General features: G+C 48.9%; 1 protein-coding gene across 3 annotated transcripts; it reads left to right on the top strand.

Moving 5' to 3' along the window:
• The first annotated feature begins 1081 nt into the window (after positions 1-1081).
• sbno2a (strawberry notch homolog 2a) lies at positions 1082-24670 on the top strand. Of its 3 annotated transcripts, none has more exons than XM_035528087.2 (32): positions 1082-1237; positions 2046-2244; positions 3856-3938; positions 6288-6387; positions 9378-9554; positions 11230-11301; positions 11400-11508; positions 11864-12024; positions 12395-12528; positions 12916-13006; positions 13169-13312; positions 13595-13712; positions 13928-14033; positions 14152-14305; positions 14611-14787; positions 14941-15038; positions 15831-15913; positions 16038-16220; positions 16522-16643; positions 16802-16933; positions 17180-17315; positions 17543-17655; positions 17758-17829; positions 17970-18078; positions 18265-18336; positions 18459-18602; positions 18808-18902; positions 19042-19134; positions 19267-19398; positions 19826-19902; positions 19997-20187; positions 20311-24670. In XM_035528087.2, exons 2-32 carry the CDS (start codon positions 2125-2127, stop codon positions 21654-21656), a joined length of 4944 nt encoding a protein of 1647 aa, XP_035383980.1. In that variant the 5' UTR covers positions 1082-1237; positions 2046-2124; the 3' UTR covers positions 21657-24670. The 3 variants fall into 3 exon arrangements, with proteins under 3 accessions (XP_035383980.1, XP_081579443.1, XP_035383981.1); XM_081723317.1 differs by having other exon boundaries at positions 1082-1272; XM_035528088.2 differs by lacking the exon at positions 1082-1237 and adding an exon at positions 1322-1480.
• The last annotated feature ends 132 nt before the right edge of the window (positions 24671-24802 follow it).

Below are 24802 nucleotides of genomic sequence, written 5' to 3'. Positions count from 1 at the left end.
AGTATAACGACGTGAACGCATGATCCTCCTAATGAATGGATTTCTTAAGTGTGGCCAGTACTGGTTTCTTATGTCCATGGGCAATTTTTTGTTTTCTTCATTCATATCAATAACGGTACAGGATATGAAATACTGACGATAAATAACACCAAAACGGATCATTTTAGTACATTTATGGTTATAGCATCGTACATCCAAGTATTATGAACTCAGTGATATTTCTTATCCTCTGCCAATTTGTTTTATACGTACCTGTGGCGCACAGTAATATCGCAAATATTTAAACTGTAGGAGTGAGTGGGTTAACTTTTTACGGAGTAAAAAGTGTCGATATAGTATTGATATACTATTATTATTATATTGTATAATACATAATAGTACAGCACAGTCTAGTACAGTATTATTATGGTGTTATTGTTCCTTTTTCTTCTAGCAGGATATAGTTCCCAGCTCCAGTCTTAATGTTGACGTATAGCGTGTGAATCGAGTCAGGTATTGCAGCGGTGGGCTAAACATGCGGCATATCTGCAGTTCATAGCTGAAGCTCAGAAACAATGGGTCCTAAATGGTCCAACCATCCTTTACCAGCGTGTTGGCAGCTACATTTGGCAGGCGTGCAGGCTATGCAGCGCATCTTGGATTTATAGCATCTGTTTTAGTTATATGCTGCATCATATCAACGAAGAATAAGAGGAAGTAGATACGTTTCCTTTATTGCGAACGAATGCGTTTAGGGTTAACCTCTTTTTACGAGGTGATCTACGTATAAACAACAGTGAAACATCCAAGAAGTAAATAAGCCATACGCTCAGAATAATATGGCTGTAATAGTGGGCTTTAAATAAGAATGGGAGTCTTTTGACACGTTATCCCACTTGTGTTGCAAGCGTGAGCTGCCAAGGACTTTTGTGTAGCTGGAATAAGACAGCTGCCTGCTCCTGGAGCAAACCGGCACGTCTGTTCTCCAGATATCCACCGTGTGCACCGGCTAGAGGAGTCCCAGCTAGCGGAGTCGTGACGACATCGTCGCTGGCGGAACACCCCCCCCACGTCCCCCCCCCCCCCGCCCTCCGCTTGCTAAGTTAAGATGGCGACGTCGACCAGGAAGTGAGATAAACAACCGTGCCGAGAAATATGGATTAAAAGTCTCACATTTACACGATCCGACACCATTGCGAAGGCGGAGGGCCGCGGCGATACGCGGCTGGCGCGGGAGGGGAGGCTTCGACTGCGCGCGGTGAGCGCACTCCGCACGCGAGAGGAAATTCGAACGTACGCTCGAGCGGATATCGTTAGGCTAGTCAGCTAGCCAAGTTAGCTAAGCTAGCAGGCTAACGAGTCGGCTAGCAGCAGCCAGCTAGCTGGTCAAACAATAGGGCTCGGCCTCGTTAACAAACCGGAGCGGTTAACGGTCATCGCCAGGAGTTTAAAACGAGTGAAATGGATTTGGTTTGTGTAGTACAGCTTGTAATTCTTGAAGGTATTAAGATAACTCTTATGCTAAATCCCGTAGTTAAGTTAGTCTTGAGTGGACCGTGGTGACATTTGTTAAAGATTGGACATGAGCTCGATGTTGTTTGATGTTTGATGGCTAGGTTAGCCAGCTAGCTTTTAGCATTGGAGAAGGAAAAGCCAGGCTAAAAATATGCGTACCGTAGCTGTTCCTCGTGTAACTACCTGGGCAGCTAGGTGGCTATCCTGGCTATTTAGTTGGACATGCATTAGCATAACTGTGTGGCCAAGTTCAGCAAACTTGTAGGCTATTGGAGCAGGTTTTAAAAAGTGTAATACCGAAACAGATCGTTGAGTTAGCTTTCAGATTTAACCTCAGCTAACACTGCTCCCCATACCGTTTCCCCCTGCACCTCGCCGTTGTTTGCTAGCTAACTTCTCCCCGGCATCCAGATCAGGAAGATTCATCTATGTTTGTATTTCGCAAGAGAATGAAAACTATATTCCGTTTCACGTCGGTGCGTACCAATTTTACACAGTGTAAAATCAGTTCTGCTTTGTGACCAGTCTCTCTCGTTCTCCCCTTTCCTTAGAGATGGCTGGAAAATGACGAGACGTCGCTTCGCTTGACACGTTGGCTTCTTCAGTCGCCATACAACTCCACATAGCCTGATGCCCATTCTTGCCACATCTGTTGTCATGGACACGGAGGACTTCCTGCACCCAGACGGCCCTCATCTGGGGAGCCCCAAATATAGCGTGCCCAGTCCTCCTCTCCCCAACTCTATAGAGGTATCACTGGAAACCCATTCCACATTTTTTACCAGGTCCATTAAAGCTGAAGACCCATGTCTAAATGCTGACATGTTTTTAAATGCACCATTACTATAATGACACAAGCAGAGCCCTGTATGTGAAACATTTCTTATATCTGTCCTCAGTCATGCAACAGTACTAGCAGTCTGGGATTTCCAGCCCATGCCTCTTTAGATAATTCTGAAGCTTCCCACCAGCACGCGTTAACGTGCTTGGATGAGAATGCTAGTCACTGGCATTCACAGAGTCTGTACATCCATTTGTTTACGTGGCTCTGTCTGTAATCAGGTCGTGCAGCTGCGTCTGCAGCTATACCATGTGTGAAGTGTTCACCAGCAGCACAGCGGCTGTAGGTCTGAGCATAATACATTTTGTTCAGTGAGTGGTGTCGGGGGTGGGGTGTGCTGACAGACTGGGCTAGCATTGTGCTGTTCAGCACAGTACGTACAGTGGGGTGCGATGATGTAGAGGAGAAAACAAATCAAATAAATGAAAAGGGACAAAAAACACTTGAGCTTATTTCTTTGAGGCACATATCTAAACGAATGAATATATATATATATATATATATATATATATATATATATATATATATATACACCAAGTTGAAATTATGGGGGAGTAAATGAATCTCTTCCTTTTTTTGATATAATATTATTGTAGAGGAGAAAAAACTTACTGAGTTTCGGTTATTAAGAAATCACATTTGAATATCAATTCAAATCCATAACCGAGCAGCACTGAATTGCAGTGTAACCACAACACGGTACGGCATTTGCATTGTGCAGTGGTAGATGGAGCTTCCCACCAGAGGTGTGGTACAATAGAAAGGTTTCTGGTTTAACCCCAGGAAAGCTACTAGGGAGCTGACCTAGTTTGGCAGTGCTGCAGTTTTAAATGGCAAGAGCCATTGTGTTTTTGAACAGAGCACCAAAGCCTTAAGCTGCTGCATGGGGTGTGCAGAATGGAGACCCCCATGTCTCAGTAGAGTATACCCCCAGCACAGTGGTGCCTCCTGTATGCAGGACTGCGAGCTTCTGGGCTCTTCGTTTCTGACTTGTGGCAGGAGCTACATGGCTAACGACTCTGCGATGACTAATTTTTTGCTCATTTATTCTTGCCTTTCTCTCTTCTTTTCTTCATCTCCCTGTTCTTCATTGCCTCTGTTCCCATTAGATTTTGTAACAAGCTTCAGCTTTGACAATATGAAGAAAGAAATAATTGCTGTTTGTGCTTCACACTTTTACCGCTGCAGTTGCTCAAATGGGTCGTCAACCTGCCCCTTGGCTAAGACTTAACGGTACTGCTGTTCATGGTAACATGAACTTCGATGGATGTGTGTGGCTGTGGTTATTTGGTTGCACCGATTCATCAGACTGCTTGAAATGCACTTTTGAACTGTAAAGCCGCACTGACTGAGGCACATGCTGGGTGTTTTTAAAACACACTATTGGGTGTTTGTTTTTCTTTAAATCACACCTCATTCCAACTAGCATTTAAACCACCTCAGGTGCCGCCTCAGCTGTTTTTATCCATCTGAACCACAGAGTCCTATGAACAATCTGCTCCTTTCCTTTCCCTCTCCAGAGTGAGGTGTTTTCCTCTAACGCCTGGCCATTCTCTCAGCAGTCCGACTTCAGCCAGCCCTATCCTACGCAACAGTCTGGGAGGTAAGTGCCGACTTGAAACTATTTTCTCGCTCTCTCGCTCTCGCTCTCTCTCTCGCACGCTCTCTCTCTCTCTCTCTCTCTCTCTCTCTCTCTCTCTGCCTCAGTCATCCAGTCAGATTTAAGATAAGAAATGTATCCCAGGCAGGCCAGAGACAGGAAATAGAAATGCTGAGCCATAGAATAAAAGATTGATAGATGAAGCTGCTGCAAGCACTCCTCATCATCTTTTTGCTGTTTCCACTGGAAAGTGGGTTTTTTTTTTATTATTATTTTTTTTATGATGGTTGTGGGCACACAATATAGCTCAGAATCCAATCTTAATGAGTCATTGTGGTGTAACAAAGCAGTGTGTGGAGTTCAGCCCTTGTGCAGCTCAGCCTGCGAGCATGCACGGACATGAGTCTGACTGCACGCCTCTGTCTGGCAGCCGACTTTTGTTCCAGGGCACGGCAAAAGAGCTGCTCCCTCGGGGAGAGCCGCTCCGGGCTGGTGGAGCAGGAACCAATCCCACATTTCCTTGTTTGCACAGCGGAACCTCTTCGTGACGTGACCCGTCATCGCTCATGCAGCCGTCTGCTGCTCGTGCGTCCTGCAGGCCTGTCTCTGCACACTTCTTGCAACCGCTGCAAAAAAACAAAACAAAAAAAACCCCAGAAAAAAACTAGATAAAGAAACACACGTGTCAGGAACCTTTCTAATGGATGAATCACCCAAATAGTAAAGCCTTGGGCGTTAATGTCCTGCCTCTCTGCTCTGTGACGGCTGATGATTTAAGATTGCGAAGCGATTTTATATTATGAAAACGTTAATAAGAATAATTGGGTTACAGCCATTTGCTGTGAGTAAATGACCAGTGTTTGTCATCCCTGTTTTTATTGTTTCTAAAGTGGCTTTTCTGGGGTTGCGTAATGGGTAGTGTTTGTCAGTTTGTGTTATACTACCGGCCTCTGCAAAATAATATCTCAGCAGACCGTAATATATGGGCTGTGCCGTCACTGACCCAGCAGTCCACGGTTGTATGCTGATGGATTTTGTTGGTTTTGTACTGTTTGGAAATATCAGGTGTTTATGGGTTTATGCGCAGAGTTTTTGTCCTGTGTTATGACTGAAGCCTGTAACAGTGTAACTGACGTGTGCGTTCTTCATATCGTACAGTGTTTTCTTACTGGGTCCCGTATGATTGCAGCGTCTCTATTGTCACTGTGCCTCTTAAATATGAAGTACTTCAAGCATGAGAAGCCGTGTGAACAAAACCTTTTTGGGCAGCTTAATCAGAGAGACGCTGGAAATTCCAGGCCACAGAGATGAACATAGAATAGGTCATGGAAGGAGTCAGACCACAGACTTGTTTTCCTTCTGCTTAGAGCTTCTCTCTCGCACCTGCTGCTGCGTTTCAATTGCATGGACTGAACTTCACACCATTGATAACTTTGTTTACTCTGTAGGTGCAACTCGTGTTGTACTTTAGGGGACGTAAATCAGTCGGCTTCACGTCATTTGGTGATACCGAGCTTGAAGTAGCATGGCTAATGCTTCCAATCGCAGTCATCAGGTTCCCTGAGACCTTTCAAATGTCATTAAAACCTGCCTCTGTGAGAGAGCTTCTGAATGATATGGACATATTAAAAACAAAACTGCAGATCATTTTCTGCTGTTACATCTTTCTTGAACAATGGTCCAACATGCCTGCTTCTGATATTCAGACGTTCCCACATGGCCTGATGAACTGGATCAGGTGAGGTAGATCAGGGTTGCACCTAAACCACTGGTGAAAAACAACCCTTTGCTCAGTAAAGTATCAAAGTCTTCGGAAAAGGTGTGTAAAATGATTTCAGCGGTGTTTGCCTAGAACCTTAAAACCTTTGAATTTGAGTTATGCAACTCGCAAACCTCAACAGCAGCAGCCGGGAGAAGTGCATCTCGGTGCGTGCACAGAAGAACGTCTGTGTTGTAGAATTGCGGGTCAGACCAGGCATCAGTTCTGTAAAATGCTCTTATTACCTTATATCATTTAAGCAAGACATGGCAGAATGGCAATGAATCCTGTATATTCAGGGGGATGGGGGCAGTACTGAAAGTGATGGTTGGAGTTATTGTCTACAAACTTTAGTAGTCACTAAATATAAGGGCTCATAATTCACAAAAAAAGTATGTTGATTAATTCAACAAATTGTTTATTAGGAGCTGCAGAATGGTCCACACAGTGTTTATTAATAAGATTTAGTTTATTAATATGCATTAAATCGAGATGGAGAAACTTTCTCCCACAGCTGTAAATAACTGAGAAGTAAGGAAATGCATGGAGGCACAAGGCAGGTTTTTCACCGCTGGCTTTCTCCTTCCTCCCAGGCCGTTCCAGCCCTGCGTCTCTGCCGCAGACGTGTTCAGCTCGCTGGCCGACGTGGACTTCTCCGACCTCACGACGGGCAGGAACGGAGACTTCGCACCGGTAAGCAGAAGGCTGTTCCTTCAGGGGGGTCCTGTCATTTCGCCATTCCAACATCACCATGCAGCAGGACAAAGATCTGCGAGTCATAGTGCTAAAATTAGTTTAATTCTGCAATGCATACCTGTTTCTACCCATAGGTACCAGGTTTACCAGTATTTTCATTTCTTTCACTTTGTTTAATTTTTACATTTTTATTTCAGATCTATATTCATTCACTGAATCTACTGAAACCATAAAGCAAGGCCCGTCACAATTTCAATGGCAGTGATATATGATAGATCAAGGCTGGGTTTCCCCTTTCACTTTCCTTCTGAGCTGGAGCTCTCTGGGTCTGAGTGTGCTGTGTAGTGAAATGACTATTCATTCAGTGAATTAAAGTTTAGAAATCAAAGACAGAGAATCAAGCGGATGGGTTGTTCCATCCACATTTATTTTGTATTCATGATTTAAATGAAGTGTGAGTTCATTAAGACATTTTGTCTGTTTTTCTACTTTCTCTTAGGCCTTAGACTGATAGTGCAGTTTTCAGATGGAGGGAGAGAGGGTTAGCGTAGAAGGGTGTCAGTTCCTGTTAATCACCCCCCCCCAGGTTTGATCTCATTTGATAACTCTGTTAACCATGCGATCGGTTACTAGACAAAGCTGCTTTCCCCTTTGAAAAACTCAAGATGTAGAAATAACAGGTATACTAACACATTTGTTCATTTGTTGTAACAGTATTTACATTGTGGCACAATTCATAAATGCTTTTCCTTGTAAAGCATTGTTACTAAGAAAAGGAGAATAATAATGATGTTAAATCTAAAAAATGGCAAGCGGCTCAAGGGGTGTGTGTGTGTGTGTGTGCGTGCGCGCGTGTGCGTGCGTGCGTGTGTGGACGTTGGTGGGGTCAGAGTGCGCGTGACCCCTGCCTTCCCTGCAAGTGGCCTGTATGGGGTGCTTGCCGTCATGACCTGGGGTCGTCAAGGTGAAGGTGCTCCATCTCGACCCCTGGCTTGTGCCATGCCTCCACACACACGCCCCTCCCTCCCTCCTTCGGCTATGACCAAAATTCCAGTTAATAATTTGCTTGGTTTTGTTTTTGGTTGTTTAGATGTTGGGTTGAATAGGACCAAAAAATAAACAAATGAAAGAAAGACTGAGCAAAGCGCGTTCTGTACGGAGTATGAATTTAGCAGGTCATGTAGCTGTAAACATGGGTCTAGATGTAAATCTTTTTAATTCAAGTCTTTGTAATTGCTGGAGAGACTCTGTCCAGCACCATGAGCTGATCTGGAGAGCCTGTGTGCCAGGGATGCCCTCTGTCCTTCAAATCTTCGGTCTATCTTCTGCACAGCACACTCGGTAAAATTAGGGTCGGCCTACCAGTAATTTTGGTCACCCTCTAGCAGAAGCGTTATTTCCTGAAAGGAGATGACCCCACCCACCGCTCTCTCTCTCTCTCTCTCTCTCTCTCCCCACACACTCCCCCTCTCTCTGTCACATGCACACACAAAACACAGCTGCACACTCAGTGATCTGTGTCCTGTGGTGTAAATTTGAAACTTAGCTGTCATATGACCTGATGCTATCCAACTGTATTGCAGCGAGCTATCTGGGTATCGGGCGGTTAGATAACTTCAAAACAGGTCAACGCTGCACGCATAACTGATGCCTCTGTAATTAATGGCAGCGTTCGGATTGCTCCGATTCAACTGGCCATTCGTGGCCACAGTGTTTTCCTTGTGTCAGATATTACCTTGTGCGTTATTTCCTTTTGTGAGGTGATTTTTGGTTGGAACACTGTCATGTCTACACCAGACTACAGTTTTGGATCAAATATTTTGCCCTGAGGTTCAGTGCCTAAGGTACCTTTTTTGCTTTTCCGAGCCTCGGCCTGGATGGAGTCCCTTCCGCGTCAAAGCTCGCCAGCAACAACGAGCCCCTCCGCTAGGCGAGCCCAGAGTCGCTCCTGGTCGCAGACCCAATTATTTGGGACGAGCGCGACAGCATCCTAATACTCCTGTTCCCAGTCAGCGTGTCATTCTGCGGCTCGGACATCCCTGCTATCTGCAGTCTGTAGGTGCGCGTTGTTTTTAAGCACTGGCACCTCTTCACACCACTTGCGTTACCGTTACCCTGTATCTCAGCAGCTGACGTCTCTACCCCCTACCAAAGAAAAATGTTTGCAGTTGGCATTTTGGATGTTTGAACCGGAGCGATTTTCCATTTCCTCATCTGCAGACTTAACAAAGACTTAAAAAAAAAAAAAAAAAAAAAAAAAAAAAAAAAGGCCAAGAGCTGCTGTTGCGCACAAAGGGGTGCGCCAGGGAAGAGGAAGAGGTTGGCGTTCGCGTGACTGTGGGAGGAAGGTGTTAAGTGAGGGTGTAGTGAGGAGAGGGCTGACATCACACTAGATGAGCGCCTTATCTCCTGCAGGCAGGCCCATCTCCCAGTTCAGCTTACACACACCTCTACCCCTCACCCTTCAAGTTTACACACTAGGATTAATTAACATTCAGAGCAAGTGCGCTGTGGTTATCATGTTGATTTGTGCGTTTGTCTTTGTGCGAGCGATCGTGTCTCGAGGTCGGTCGTGTGTCTCCCCGGAGAGGGACAACGTGATGGAGGACCCAGACAGGAACGCCGTTAAAAATCTGGGAACGTGAAATATCCTGACGGCAGATTAACCCCCAGGGCTGAAGTAATGTGTCACATCCGCGCTGCATATGTATGCGCCTGACTCTCACGTCACGTCACACATCTCCGGGTTTATGTGCAGATTTGAGGGGGTAAAAATATTACAAAAATCGTTTGGGCCTGACCCGGTTTGAGCTTTTAATAGGACAACACTTCCTAAAAGCAGGTGAATGTTATGGGAATTATTTTCAGTGCATTTTGGTTGTCATGGCGACTTGATTGTTCGCCTAACCTTTCTGATGTGATAATGAGTTTGTGCTCGCGTGGATTTGCGTGTATTGGCGGTGTCCTACAGCATCGTCTCCTTGCAGGATCTGTCATGCATGGACGACCTGTCCAACGCGTCGCTGTTCTCCTCGCCCCCCGACTCGCTGTCCGAGTACACAGACCCTTCCGGCTTCAGCCTGGACGGCCTGGCTCTTGGTCCCAGCCAGGGCTCCGCTTCCACACCAGCCTACTGGGACACAGCTGGGCCAAACCAGAGAGAGGTAACAAACATACATAAACACACACACACACACAGACTGGTTCTGCGCAGCCAGTTCACAGTTCTAAAGTGCTTCATTTGGTAATTACCCTGTGAGTCAAAACCAGGCATATCTAAGATTTGGACACGGACTAGCTGTGGTGGACTACATTTGTAAGGCCCTGCGCTAGCCACATTACATACATGCTAAGGTTTTGTGAGATAGCAGAGTGTGATCTCACATGCAGGCGTTGGCAGAATGGACTGTGAGGCAGCCTCAAGGGCCATAGCAGGTTTTTTCTTTTTCTTTTTTTTTTTTTCTTTTTTTTCCCAAATTGGATGTTTTCTAAACGACTCATTGCAGGCATGTTTTTGTCATGCAAGCAGTGCGTTTCACCCGAGTGCTGGTGGGAGTGACGCAGGGTTCAGATGAGATGCGAACCCGCAACTGTAGCTAGAGTTGTGGATGGTTTGGGGGTTTTCCCGATGCCTGTGTTTTTAAATACTTTTAAAAATAAATAAATAAATGTTAAACGATATTTAAAGAATGTCTGTCTTTTTAATTTGGTTTTTATTAAACCCTAACCCTATGCAGTCCATCCGCCAAGACATGTTTGAAGTTTGAAACAAGTTTAGAACAAAAACTGCTAACAAACGCTGGAAGTCAACAGCAACCCAAACAGCTTTCGGAAATGCATGCCCACAAACCTCCCTACACCGGCTCGAACCACATCCGGGTCATATTAAAGGTCCCACAGACTTGTCGATGTGTTATAGGAAGCAATATGACTTGCTGTGAACTCTGCTGTGAAATGTCTCCAGGCAGCAACCTGGTTTGAGCAAGCAGAGGGATGTTTGTGGACATGCAGACAGCTGCTGTCATTGCTGTTGGTTTCCAGTGTGTTAGCAATGTTGGCAGCTGTTCTAAACTAAAGAAACAAGATTTGGACTCCAAACGTGTTTTGGCAGATCAACTGTGTCTTGGGTAAGTGAAAATTGTGTTAATTTTTCACTAACCAGCGATCCTTTTAAGCGTCACCGAAATTTGCAGCGTGAGCCGGTCTGGTAGATACCAGTCGTAATGGGAACCGGTGCCATGTTGGTAATGGATTTCAGTACCCAACCCAGGGTGCAGCAGGGCTGGGATTCGGCCACGTCTGGGAAGCATCTGGCAGTGGGACGCGTCTGCACGCTTTACTCCTGTCAGTTGGATGGTATTTTAGCCGTCTGTAGTGACCTTGTACAAGTCAGACGAACGCGTCTGTGTCTGTTGTCTGCTGGGGTAGATTTACTGTGTGGGCCTTTGCTGCTGGTGCTTCTGTTCTTGTTTTTAAAGGTGGACTTGTTTGGGGAAGCACCTAATTTAGTTGTTCAAGAGCGTTCCTGTTCTATGTACTTGTTGAACATGTCGGTGTAATGACAGTCATGAGTGAGCCCAGAGTTTTGGTTAAAGACATTTGCAGGTAAGGATTACAGTAACTAAAGAGTAGACAGTGCATGTTACAGAACCTACACATAGTGTTAAGTGCAACACGGTACAACGCCACCCGTAGCTGGTAGTGATCATCGAGAGGCTAGCGTCCAACTCATTCCACTGTGTGTGCCATCGTTAATGTTCTGCGGATTTGTATGTGTGTGTGATTTCTGTGTGTTTGCATGTGTTTTTTGTGTTTTCCATGTCATCAACCTCCCATCAGTTGAACCTGAAGTTCTCAGGTTTGAACAATCTGGATGTCATCCCGATCAACCCGCCGTTAGCCGGATTCAAGGTAGCTTAGCGCCCCCAGCGTCCCGCGCACTCGTGCCTGTCCTCCCGCCTCTGCTCTTCCTCTCACGCCGCTTCTCTTCCCTCTCTTCTGGGCTCCAGCTCCATGAAGTGGCCCCGCCCCCGCCCGAGGAGGAAGAGGAAGCGGACGAGGAGGAGACGGAGGAGCTCGGTCACGTGGATACATACGCCGAGTACAAGCCCTTGAAATGTACGCGGGCATGCAATGCTCCGGAAGCAGAGCGCGTGTATAAATTGTCCGAAGTGTCCGCAGCCAGACGGGGCAGACTAAGGGTCTTGGGTAGAGCTACAAGACTCCTCACGCTGGCTGAAGATAATGACCAGTCATGACATGACACAGGGAAGGTGACCGCTGGCTTGGCTGGATGGTTACAGATCCTCCCTGAAAGTCTAAACTGCTGCAGGTCTCAAAATATCAGAAAGCTGACTGCCTGTGGTGTGTACTGTGTAAATTAGTAATGCTTGTCGTGTGTGTGTGTGTGTGTGTGTGTGTGTGTGTGTGTGTGTGTGTGTGTGTGTGTGTGTGTGTGTGTGTGTGTGTGCAGCCACCATAGGCATCTCTCACCCGGACATTGTGGTGGAGACGAGCACCCTGTCCAGCGTGCCTCCACCCGACATCACCTACACCCTGTCCATCCCAGACAGCACCATCAGTACGGGCCAGCTCTCCGCCCTGCAGCTGGAGGCCATCATCTACGCCTGCCAGGTACATGCACCCGCCCAGCTGGGCAGGGTGGGGCCACTCTCGCATCAGCTTCCCGGGGAGATTGCCGCTAGTAGCGTGACCTCATCATGGCCAGTAGCCTTTAAGCTACTTGCATAGCAGGGTGGCTAACACACATTTTAGCTGATCTGGGAGCCAAACTTTGCCAAACCGCCAGCAACAAATAGATTTTTCTGTGCCAGCCGCTGGTCGCGCACTCGTGGCTGCGTTTCCATGCAGACGGGCGGCGGTTCCGAGACCGCTCCTCTCTCCGCGGATCCGCAGTCTCGTTCGTGGCCAGCTTGTGTTCTGGAGAGGTTCCAAAACAGCCCTTGAGTGACCCTCTGTTGCTTTCCTCACCCGGTCTCCTCAGCAACACGAGGTGATCCTGAAGAACAAGCAGAGAGCGGGCTTCCTGATCGGGGACGGCGCTGGTGTGGGCAAAGGCCGCACCGTGGCTGCCATCATACTGGAGAACTTCCTAAAGGCACGGAAGAGAGCCCTGTGGTAAGAGATGCCTTCCCGTTCCAAAAGCAGAACGTTGCTCCCTCCCGCATTAGCCCTGTCCACTTCCCCAGCGACGTCCATCTCACGGGGACATGCAGGCGTGTCGTGTTACCAGGTTTCTCATTCAAGCATTTTTTTTTTTTTTGAGCTTTTCCTCCTGTTACTTTACTGTTAAGTACATGTGTGTTCAAAGTCAGTAGTATCCCTGAACCATAAAATAACCAAACGGAAGTGTAGGGTCAGTTTGCTTCCTTGGGACTGAACATACCTGTTTCTAAGATCCGATGATGCTGCCAAGTCGAGTGGGTGTCGTACCTCTGGCCGTCGGTTTGTCAGATTTCTTTAAGACACTGAAATGTGGGTTTTTCCCCTCCTGTTCTCTTTCAGGTTCAGCGTGTCTAACGATCTAAAGTATGATGCAGAAAGAGACCTCAAGGACATAGAGGCACCTAACATCCCCGTCTTTGCTTTAAACAAGGTGCAGTTCGCTTATTATGAAATGTTCATGTTGCATACGTAACATTCTTGCTGCTCGTCTCTTTAGATGCTGTCAAGTACTGTATTGCTCCTTCTTTTGTACACAGGGCATCATGGGTATTCTAGTGCCTCGTGTGACTGGTAATTTGTGTGTGTGTGTCAGATTAAGTATGGAGACACAGCTACCTCAGAGGGCGTTCTGTTCGCTACGTACTCTGCTCTGATTGGGGAGAGCCAGGCAGGGGGGCAGCACCGCACCCGACTGAAGCAGATCCTGGACTGGTGCAGACCCGACTTTGACGGAGTCGTATCCTTCCCTCTACGCACGCACGCACACACATCTGCTCGTTATTTACTTTAGAGCACATCGGGGCTTTATTGTCACAGATCCCACTTCAGTTGTTTTAAACCCTATCGATGCAGTTTAGGGCACTGTCCTCTCCAGACAGATCCAGGACAGGGTTTCCTGGATCACGGTCTTCTGGGCAGAAACAGGCGTTTGCTGTAGGGATGCAGGGACCGGTGCTGGCTCCTAGAGCCTGGCTGGACCTGAGTTGCACATGTTTCCTTGACGACGGTCTCCTCCCAGATCGTATTCGATGAGTGCCATAAAGCCAAAAATGCGACATCCACCAAGATGGGCAAAGCTGTCCTGGACCTGCAGAACAAGCTGCCACTGGCGAGGGTGGTGTATGCTAGTGCCACAGGTCAGTAGGCAGGCTAGCTTGCTCGCTCTCTCTCTCGCTCTCGCTCTAACTCACTCACTCACACAAAAATCTAGAGTCCTGAAAGTGTCATACAAAAAAAGACACGCGTCATACAACGGCGCCTCCAATTGTGCTGCTGAGAGGCTTTTGTTCCACACGCCAGCGGGTAATGGACGCACGCCCGGCGCCTTTGTCCTGTCGCTGCTGTTCTGCAGGTGCCTCGGAGCCAAAGAACATGATCTACATGAGTCGTCTGGGGATCTGGGGAGAGGGAACGCCCTTCAAGACCTTCGAGGACTTCCTGCACGCCATCGAGAAGAGGTCAGTGCCGAGCGGCACCCTGAAAGCTGGGGCTGCCCCGAGCATGGGTACGAATGCTAGGGTCATAGCGACCAAACCTCCGTGCAGGTCAACAGCTGCCCTTCCTCACTTCCCACAGGGGCGTCGGTGCCATGGAGATAGTTGCCATGGACATGAAAGTCAGCGGCATGTACATCGCCCGGCAGCTGAGTTTTTCCGGCGTGTCGTTCCGGATCGAGGAGATCACACTGGACAGCGAGTTCAAGCTGGTCTACAACAAGGCCGCCCGGCTGGTGAGGGGTTGTCTGAGGTCAAAGGCTGGGGTTAGAGGACTGTAAACTGAGAACTGGACGGACTGCTAGGAAGAAAGTAGCTTTGAACCCAAGCAAACTTGGTCATACTTCTATCTGTGGCAGTCCAGCAATCTGACACACCATCCTCCAGTGGGTTGGGCCAGTGTAAATTAACTCCACCCCCTTAGGTTGGCCAGTGTGGACTAGCCCTGCCCCAGCAGTTTGACCTTGTGGGTGACCCAATGTACCATCAGTGCACTGATGCACGTGAACTGACCCATGCTTTGTCCGTGCTTCTCTGCCAGTGGGCCGAGGCCTTGGACGTATTCACCCGGGCGGCGGACACCTTGGGCCTGAACTCGCGGAAGTCCCTGTGGGGCCAGTTTTGGTCCTCGCACCAGCGCTTCTTCAAGTACCTCTGCATCGCCGCCAAAGTGCGGCGCCTTGTGGAGCTGGCCCGGGCCGAGATGGAACAGGGCAAGGTGAGGCACTGGGTCTGGGCCCCCACTGCACTCCTCTCAAACGTCCTTAACGTTTACTTCACTTTTTCTTAGTAAATATGGTAAAGGCTTATCAAAACTGTGTGTGTGTGTGTGTGTGTGTGTGTGTGTGTGTGTGTGTGTGTGTGTGTGTAGTGCATCGTGATTGGCTTGCAGTCGACTGGCGAGGCCCGCACTCGTGAGGTCCTGGATGAGAACGATGGCCACCTGGACCGGTTTGTCTCTGCTGCCGAGTGAGTTTTTATTGGCTGGGAGGCAGAGGCCCCTCTCGGGACTTGTCGCTTTGGCTCCTCCCCCATGTCCCACCCCCCTCCGCGTCTACTATTAGTCGTGATCCGACTGATGAAGTGGGTATCTTGACCGTTCTGGTCCCAGAAGCTGGCAGCAGGTTAGCATGGGACAGCAGGGCTACTGAGGTCACGGGGCACACTGGAAGAGCAACTGAGAAATGCAGCCGCGCTGTCTATCCGCGGAACTGCTCCAGGACCCAGGACTTTGCCTCACTGTGAACTCCCAGACAGCCGTGCGTTTGTGTGTCTGGGTCTCATGGAGAGTAGTCGGCCCTACAATCATCTGCTCATCTGGGCAGCTGAACTTTTTTTTTTTGTTTTGTGTGTGTGTTGTCATCGTTCATAAAGCAGAACTCGTGTTGTGAGGGAATCAGGGCAAAGTTCAGGCCCCCCCCCATACGCCCAGTTGTCTCTGGGATGCCTGGTGAAAACGACGCCTTTTTCCCGGGGCGGCTAGCGTCCTCTAGGGGAGTCACCACTACAAAGACCTTGGCGGGATCGGAACGAGCATGCGGCGTCGCGTGATTGTCTGCCTTTTTCCTGGCCTCTGCCAAAGCTTGGCACCGAGCACGTTTAAATGAACGGGTCCGGACGTTCTGCACCATGTCGTGTTCCTGTTCAAACCCACTGAGGTTGCCTGCCATCGTAAGTGAACAGGACCTGGGTGGTTGTGTGTCTGCACTGTGTGAGTGATTCTGTGGTGTTGGGACTGAGGAGGCTGTGCTCTCTCTACAGGGGGGTGTTCCAGTCTCTGGTACAGAAGCACTTTCCACTGGAGAAACCCAAGCGAGAGAAGATGGCTGGAAATAAAAGGAAACGTACGTGAGCGTACAATACCAATTGTAGTTGTGTGTTTTGAACACAGCTGCTTCATAATACCAAGTCTGTGCTAGACGTGTGCGGATCTTCCCTAAAGAGAACCTCCTTTCTGGGGTCTCGCAGGAAAGCCACGGGGCCGCCCCCCCAAGTTCTTGAAACACTGCGTGGAGGTGGGCGGGGTCATCAAGATTAGCGACGACTCGGACTCGGACTCAGAGGAGCTCGACAGCGACTCAAACTCCTCCCCCGAGTCGCTGCAGGACAACGACGATGTCATCTTTGTCAACCACATCAACGGGCCCAGCGGTATGTGCATGCATGAGGAGGGCGCCCGTGACCCTTTCCCGCGCTCTCTCTGGGTCTCTCGCTCTCGCCGTGAGCACGTCCAGGAGAAGTGAGGTTTAAAATCCCACAGAGCGTTGTCTCACGCTGGTTCATCCCGTCTGACCAGTAAGGGCAGTGGGACGTGGACAGCCGGCGTTGGATATGCTTATTAAATCTGAGCCTGATTTCCAGTCTAGACTGCTAAACCACATAAGAGCCTTAACCAGCACTCTCATCCGAGCCTGTGTGTGTGTGTAACCTATGGATTTTCTGCTGTCTTCAGCAAAACTGGAGGAGTTGAAGCAGGGCCTGCTGGGTAAGATAGCTGAGCTGGGGAAGGAGCTGCCTCTGAACACGCTGGACGAGCTGATCGACAGGTTCGGGGGGCCAGAGAGGGTGTCTGAGGTCAGCGTTTACCGCCACACTCCTCGTTACATCCCCGCGCAACGTCCAGGCCGCGTGCTCTTAATGAGGTTGCCTGCATAAATGAAGGTTTTGTGTGTGTGTGTGCGTGCGTGCGCGTGTGTGCGTGCGTGCGCGTGTGTGTGTGCGTGTGCGTGTAGATGACTGGGCGGAAGGGCCGGGTAGTGCGGCGGCCGGACGGCAAGGTGCAGTACGAGTCGCGGGCAGAGCAGGGGCTCACCATCGACCACGTTAACATCAAAGAGAAGGAGCGCTTCATGGCTGGGGAGAAGGTGAGCAGGTTCCGCCCCTTTCCCTGCTCTTCTAGAGTGGGCGGAAGTCACCACCCGCCCACCAACAAACATGACGTGGTCTATACTGCTGCTGACTGTTTCTGAACTATTTTTACAGCGTGTGTCAATATTTGTACCCAAACCCCTGGCCCCTGCGTAACGCCCTTCCCTCTCTCACTTTTTTTATGCCACTGTCTGTTTCATCTCCCCTATCTCTCTCACGCTCTCTCACCCCACCACACCCAGCTGGTTGCAATCATCTCCGAGGCAGCCAGTTCAGGCATCTCCCTGCAGGCTGACAAGCGTGTGCAGAACCAGAGGAGGAGGGTGCACATGACCCTGGAGCTGCCCTGGAGTGCTGACCGTGCCATCCAGCAGTTCGGTGTGTGTGTGTGTGTGTGTGTGTGTGTGTGTGTGTGTGTGTGTGTGTGTGTGTGTGTGTGTGTGTGTGTGTGTGTGTGTGTGTGTGTGTGTGTGTGTGTGTGTGTGTGTGTGTGTGTGTGTGTGACGCCTGTGCAGGCTGAGGTGTCAGGAGCATGAGATTGGTTGAATGAAATGGTGTGTATGGCGTTTGCTAATGTGTGTGTGTGTGTGTGTTTGCTTCATTAGGTCGCACTCATCGCTCTAACCAGGTGAACGCTCCAGAGTACATCTTCCTGATCTCAGAGCTGGCAGGAGAGAGACGCTTTGCTTCTATTGTAGCCAAGCGCCTGGAGAGCTTGGTAATGAAGCGTCTGTCTCTCACTGACTCTCAGACACACAAACAGAAGCAACATAAAAAAAAATGTATGAATGTTTTGTTTTTTGTTTTATTTTCCCACCAGGGTGCGCTGACCCATGGTGACAGACGAGCCACTGAGTCCAGAGACCTGAGCAAATACAACTTTGAAAACAAAGTAGGCATATTTGCACACACTCACATGTGGGGACACACATTTGTGTATTCTGGCCTCTAGGTCCGCCGCACATGGTTGTGAGAAAAGGTCTATAAAATACAGCCCTAAACGGAAGCGCTTCTCTCACTTCCTTTCCCCAGTATGGTACCAAAGCCTTGGATAAGATCACTAAAGCCATATTGGGACACATCGACAACAAGGTCCCCCCACCCAAAACTTACCTGGGCGGTGAAGACAGGTTCTTTGCAGGTTAGAGCGTCTTGCCAGTCAAACCTTCTGTACAGCGCTGCTTGTAGGAAGCTGTGGGCGCTGGGTTTTTTGGCGCGCAAGCCGAACTGTAGCCGGCTTTAACGAATACAAATCCACTCGCTCATGTTCCGTGTGCCAGGTAATAATACTCGGCCCTGTGTGTGTGCGCGTGCGCGTGTGTCATAGATATGAAGAAAGGCATGATTGATGTGGGCATTTTCTGTAAGGATCTACGCTTTGGCCTCAACACAGAGAAAGGTAACAACTCCCATTCACACCAGCCGCGTGCGACTCAGGCCGGGCACGGCATCGTGGACCCTGCGTCTTCTGCCGCTGCGCTGGCCTGCACCCCTGACCTCCTCCGCTGTCCTCTCTCCCAGACTGCACCATCACCAAGTTCCTGAACCGCATCCTGGGCCTGGAGGTGCACCACCAGAACGCACTCTTCCAGTACTTCACCGACAACTTCGACTACCTGATTGAGAAGGACAAGAAGGAAGGCAAATACGACATGGGCATTCTGGGTAAGGCCCCTGAACGCTGCGCTCAGAAGGGCTTCCTGGCTTCAGGAGGTCATTAGCTCGTCACCACATGTGGGCTGGTATGAGGCTGCGTCACACCCAGTGCTGGAAGAACAGGGTATAGAGCTAGGGTATAATTTGTGTGTGTGTGTGTGTGTGTGTGTGTGTGTGCGCGCGCGCGTGCTTGTTCATGTTCTCCCATTATCAGATCTCGCTCCGGGTAATGATGAGATCCATGAGGAAGAACAGGAAGTGTTCTTGACCCCCGGAAACCCCCAGGAAGGCCAGGTCACCCTCTATAAGGTTCGTGTTGCCTTCCCTCCTTCCAGTGCGAAGATGGGGCTTTTTTTTTTTTGTAGTAACAGCTCATTAACATCACTGAGTACATATAATAATGTGTGTGCAATGCTCCATCTGACTAGATTTGTCTTGCTGTTTCCAGATCAGCGTGGACCGAGGGATGCCCTGGGACGAAGCCCTCAGCAAAGCAGAGACGCTGACAGCAGAACACGAGGGTTTCTACCTCTCCCACAAGGTGCTTGCTCATGCCTCACTGTTTAACAGCCAGCTGACACCAGTCACAATTACATAACTCATTTCACAAACTCTCACGCCTTGGTACGGACATTAAGTATGTGTGTGTGTGTGTGTGTGTGTGTGTGTACAGTTGCGTGGGAGCCAGCCCTGCGTGTTGCTGGCTGAGCAAGGCCGAGGGCGGAACCTCATCATCTACAAGCCCAACATCGGCAGGCAGGCTCACCCGGAGAACATGGAGAACCTGCAGCTGCGCTACCGCAAGGTGGGGAGTGAACCCTCCGCCCTGAAACACCCCTCACTGCCTCCGAGCTCCCCGGAGGAGCCTTAATGTACCAGAGAACGATAAGGAGACTTCACACTGACACTTGCCCTACTTTTGGTCTTGGTACTAATTATACACAACACTGGTTAGTTGTGTCCAGTTTTTTTGCGTGTGCTATAGTTAAAAAATAACTATATCTGGGGCGCAGTCCTTCCCCTACATAACCGCAGTGCAGCAGGGGTGTCATAAAGTGAGAAATTATTAATGAGACTTACACACTCTTGTTACAGCGTTCTCACTTGAAAGCTGGAACAGCAAATCTGCAGTTGAACAGTGACATCTAGTGGGTGAATGGGTTCAGTACAGGAGTCCTATTGGCACATGTGTGATGGTGCCTTGTTTGGGGGTGGGGTTTGTTCAACTGTAGGTGCTGCCCGAAGAAGCCAAGGACTGCTGGGAGAATCAGTTTGTCTTCTCATTCAAGAAGTGCAGCCATGCCAACTGGTGAGTGGCAGACAGCATCGGGGGCTGGGGGGGGGGGGGGGGGGGTGCAAGCATGTGTCTAGAGAAATGACTGTGTGTGTGTGTGTGTGTGTAGGAAAGGCAAGTGTAAGCAGGTGGAGCAGGGTCAGGAGTGCTGGCTGGGCATGCGTCTGCGCCAGTACCACATGCTGTGCGGGGCTCTGCTCCGTGTGTGGAAGCGCGTGGCTGACATCGTCTCGGACGTCACCAACTCCAGCCTGCTGCAGATCGTGCGTCTCAAAACCAAGCAGAACAGCAAGCAAGTCGGTGGGTGTCGACGCCATGGCAACCAGCTTCCCATTCCCTCTCTCTCTCTCTCTCTCTCTCTCCGCTTCAGATGGGACGGGAGTATTTTGGGTTTTTTGTGAAGTTGCGTTCTGTCTCCCTCAGGTATAAAGATCCCGGAGAACTGTGTGGAGCGCGTGCGTGGCGAGCTCTTGCAGATGGACGCGGAGGTGAAGCGAGTGCGGCGGGAGAAGGAGGCCCAGGCACAGCAGGAGCAGCAGGCTCTGCGTGCCCGCCAGGAGCTGATCCTCCGCCTGGAGCAGCAGAAACGTCTCTGCGCGACAGATGCCTTCGGGAACCCGCCGCTCCGCCTCCGGAGCCCGCCTCCCTACCCCAGCGTGGCCCTGCCCAAGAGCCGGCCAGCCGACGAGGTGCTGGACCTCACCCTCAGCCCATGCCCATCGCCGGAGGCGGAAGCAGACGGAGGGAACGGAGGGCTTACCCTAAACGGGCTGGCAGGGCTGGCTGGCGTGTTCGAAATGCAGAGAGGAGGAGGAGGAGGAGGAGCGGGGATGAAGATCCCCGAGACGTTTCACCTAGAAGAGCTGATCTCGCAGGAGCAGCAGAGGGACAGGCGGGTGACGTCGGAGCACGGGAACACTCGCATGGCCCCGCCCCTTTTGCCCACCCATAGCAACCTGCACATGCTAAAGCAGGGGGGTCTGCAGGCTGTCCATACGCTCAGACAGCAGCACACGGCGCTCGGCGTACTCCAGCATGGCACGCCACGCACGCCCCAAGTGCTCAGCGCACAGAGCTCCGCCCCTCCAGCGGCACGATTCGACAAGCGGCCGTTGCGGCTGTTTCCAGGCAATGACAGTAAGCAGCTCATTGGGATGAAGCCACACGGCAGCACACTGACCAACCACAACCACGCCTTGCAGGGGCGCCAGCTACAGAGGCGTGTGCACGCTGCGCCTCACGCGTCCCGTGCGCCTCACGCGTCCCGTGCGCCTCACGCGCTTCAGCTCCCTCCTCTACAGCAGGGCAGCCATCAGCGTGTCCCAGTCATGCACACGCACGTCCCCAGCATGCATGCGGCAGAGGGGTCGAACATGGCCAGCAAGCACGCGCCTCTCGTGCTGAAACGTCGGTTGCCGGAGCTGGGCTCGCGGGCGCCCGGCAGCCATTCCGTGGCGGACGGCTCCGTGCCGCAGCAGGATGAGTTCGGCTTTGCCTTCGACTCGTCCGTCCTTGCGCCGTCGCTCCCGTACCCGTTCTCGTCGCAGGCCCCGCCCTCCTCTTCCCCGTCATTCTCTCACCCGTCTGCTTCGTTCTCCCCTGCCTTCCTGCCCTCGTCCGAGCGCGTGCACCTCCCGCTGGCCAATGGCCACTGCAGCATGGACGCGCTGGACGCCCGAGAGCCCCTGGACCTCATGGCTGGCGGGGCTCCCACTGACCGTCGTCAGTCCGTCATTCAGTACAAGCCCGTGGACTGGGACGCCACCTAATGGCCGGGTGTGGTACACCCATGCGGTGCTACGCCACGCGCCTGTCAGTACTGTCAGTTCTCCTTGTTTGTGATGTTTGTTGGGTGTCCCGAATTTGAAGAGGTGTTGTTTTTTTGTTGTTGTTGTTTTTGTTTTTTTTGGTTCTTTCTTTCTTGTGTCGATTTCAGTCAATTCTATGCTGACCATAAGCTAGGTCTTTCAGCTGTGTTTTGGTCAGCGTTTTTGTGTGTGTGTGTGTGTGTGTGTGTGTGTGCGTGTGTGTGTGTGCGCGCGCGTTCAATCAGGATGTTGTCCGTTTTACGAATGCATGTCGGTGGCCTGTGCTTGTTTTGGAGTTGCTGTGCGATTGTCATCGTTCAAATGAGGTCAGGGACGAAACTGGGAGATGGTTGTGTTCAGAGCAGGTCTGATCCGTATTCCTCACCTGGTGCACCTCCCAGTTTACGAGGGGAATCTACACTTTCAGTTAAAGGTACACTAGTTAAGACATTCTTCAGAAAAGTGAGCTTGAGTACGTCTCAGCAGTCATCTCTGCTTCGCTGGAACTTGCTGGGGGGGTTTTGAACTGATCCGATAGTAAATATCACTATAACTCCTGTTGCTTTTCCATGAAGGACACAGTTCTCATCCGAGTCACCTGTATAACAAATGTTTTGTTTCTTTTCATTGTGTTTCTGTTCGGCCAGGAAGGTGTTGGCCATGCACGTTGCTTTCGAGTGTTCTCGCGCGCGATGCTTCACACGTGTTCTTCAGAGCGGTGGTAGAGGCAGAGTCTTGCTGAAGTCCTGCTGCTCCTTTAGGAGTTTGGGGGCGGCGGAGGCGCTTGCGTATGTATGACCACGGCCTTGTCGGTCAGTTGTTCCTTGCTTTTGTTGTCCCCTGATCGTTCCTGTTTTGAGGGAACCAAATCACACCTGGAAGAAATGCCTTCATTTGAGTCAGTGCCTTCGTACTTTAAGATGCAGTCTTCTGAATGCATGCATGAACACACGTGTGTGTGTGTATGTGTGTGTGTGTGTGTGTGTGTGTGTGTGTGTGTGTGTGTGTGCGCGTGCTGTATTTCTATAGATACAGATTAGTGGTATATTATTTATTATGACAACCAGCATATTGCTCCCTCTACCAAGAGGTCCGTTCTGCTTCACCTGAGGGGCCTCTAACCTGAACATGTGATTTTTGAAACTGCTGTTTGACCTGTTGACCCCATAAAGTCTCCCCCCCCCCCCCCCCCAATCCCATGGGCTTGAACAAAGGGACAAAATGGTTGACAAAAGGCGCTAAAGATAAAGCTGAAAACATTGACCACAGGCTGAATGAAGTACTTTATTTGCTTTACTGCTTGTTTTTGTACTTTCTCAGGTATATTCTAAACCTATTACTGTCCAGACCAATTATTATTTAACTAAAGTAACTAAAGATGGACCTTTTTGAGTTTGGGGGCTTAGACGCCAAATTATTTATTAGGCAACTCTATCTTTTAAGCCTTTTTTTAAACAACGCTGAACCATTTGTTATGAAAGACTTGTAACAGTTGAACTACTGGACCTCATGTAAGACTCTTGTCTCCTGTCTGAAGGAGTGTAACACTTAGCAATAATAGAATAACCATAAAACTGCCCATGATCAAGAGATTCAACTGCAGCATGGTTAAGAATTTTGTTAGGCGCTCCTGTCTTCTTTGGAACCCATATTTTTCTGAAAAATTGTCAAAAATGTCAAATTATATTAAAAAAAAAGAAAAAAAGAAAAAAAAAGTTTCATATAGGTTTTTCTTATGAGGTCAACATATTCTTGTATAGGTGGGAATGGAAGCAATTTATTGTCTTTGATGTTGTTCATGTTGTCTGTATTACTGCTATTATAACTATATTGTTATTTATATCCATGGGACGTTTTAGTAGTGGGTCATCTTGATTATAATCCTATTTGGTAGTTTTAACACTTTTTTTAATGTCTTTGTCAGGGTCTTTTATTTCTATCTTTTGTTTTTTTTTCTGATTCCCAAATACAGATCTAGTCAAAGCTTGTTTTAATCTGCCACCAAATCTATTGCACTGCCTTGCACTGCTGTCCACCAACGATGTGTTTTTTATGTCTGTCTGTCAGTCATCCTGCACACTACGTCAGCATAATGTGTAACCTCGCTTATTGGGCTGTGGCCATAGATCCCAATGACACCAAAGTTTCCTCCACCAGTCTCCACTCGGTCTCGTGTAATCTCCACCAGTCTCCGCTCGGTCTCGTGTAATCTCAGGAAAAGTTAGGCAATCATTTAGGCAGTGTATTACAGTGAAAAGACTGTATTTCTGACTACTGTATTTCTAGACTTGAGGATTTCCAATAGTTAAGAGAGGAAAAAGACTGTCACAGACTAAGAAATGGTATTCTGGTATCCCCTGTTGGGGGGGAAATTTAAAATTCCTAACACCACATTTCATGGTTCACAATTAATAACCAAAATGGTCCTCCAGCAATTGGACAGTCAGTTTCTTCCTCCTTCCTACATCACAGTCCTGTTTATTGTGGATTGTTGTCAATTGTTCTTAGGCATTTAAAACATTTCTAATATACAGAAATAATGTCTCTGGTCTGAGATATGCGATCACTGTGTATGGAAGAGACATGATTACTCCAGTTTCGTGCAGAAAATTGTCAGATTTCTATATTTGTTTGCTGCCCAAAATTGTATATCTTGACAAGTACAAAAGAAATCACAAAATGAACACTTTCATAATAAATACAAAACATTTATTAAAACTGCTACTGATTGTATTTATGTATGTATGTATGTATTATTATTTCCAGTTAAAATTATTTTTAAGCACTTTTACTTTGGGCTTCTTTATTTTATCTAAATATTTATGATTTTAGATGGAACTGTAAATAATGTAAACAACTGTGCCTTTTGACTCGTCCTGAACGTTTTCTACAACATATCAGAAGGAATATATTGTACTGCAATATTAATTTTGTTAACAAACAAAATAAAAATTTAAAGAGTTTGTTTGAAATCACCTCTTGAGCATGCCATATGCCTTTGATTTATCTGTACTTAAGATTTCTATCTATCTAGTCACTTAGTGGTATCGGTTATCTCCCACAACACGTTTCTGAATTTTATAAAGATAGGCCTGTCTGTGTCAGGA

Source organism: Electrophorus electricus, chromosome 11 (assembly GCF_041902795.1).
Source record: "Electrophorus electricus isolate QZ-2024a chromosome 11, ASM4190279v1, whole genome shotgun sequence".
NCBI lineage: Eukaryota > Metazoa > Chordata > Actinopteri > Gymnotiformes > Gymnotidae > Electrophorus > Electrophorus electricus.
Note: the sequence above shows the minus strand (reverse complement) of the source record. Positions and strands in the feature narration are given on the sequence as shown.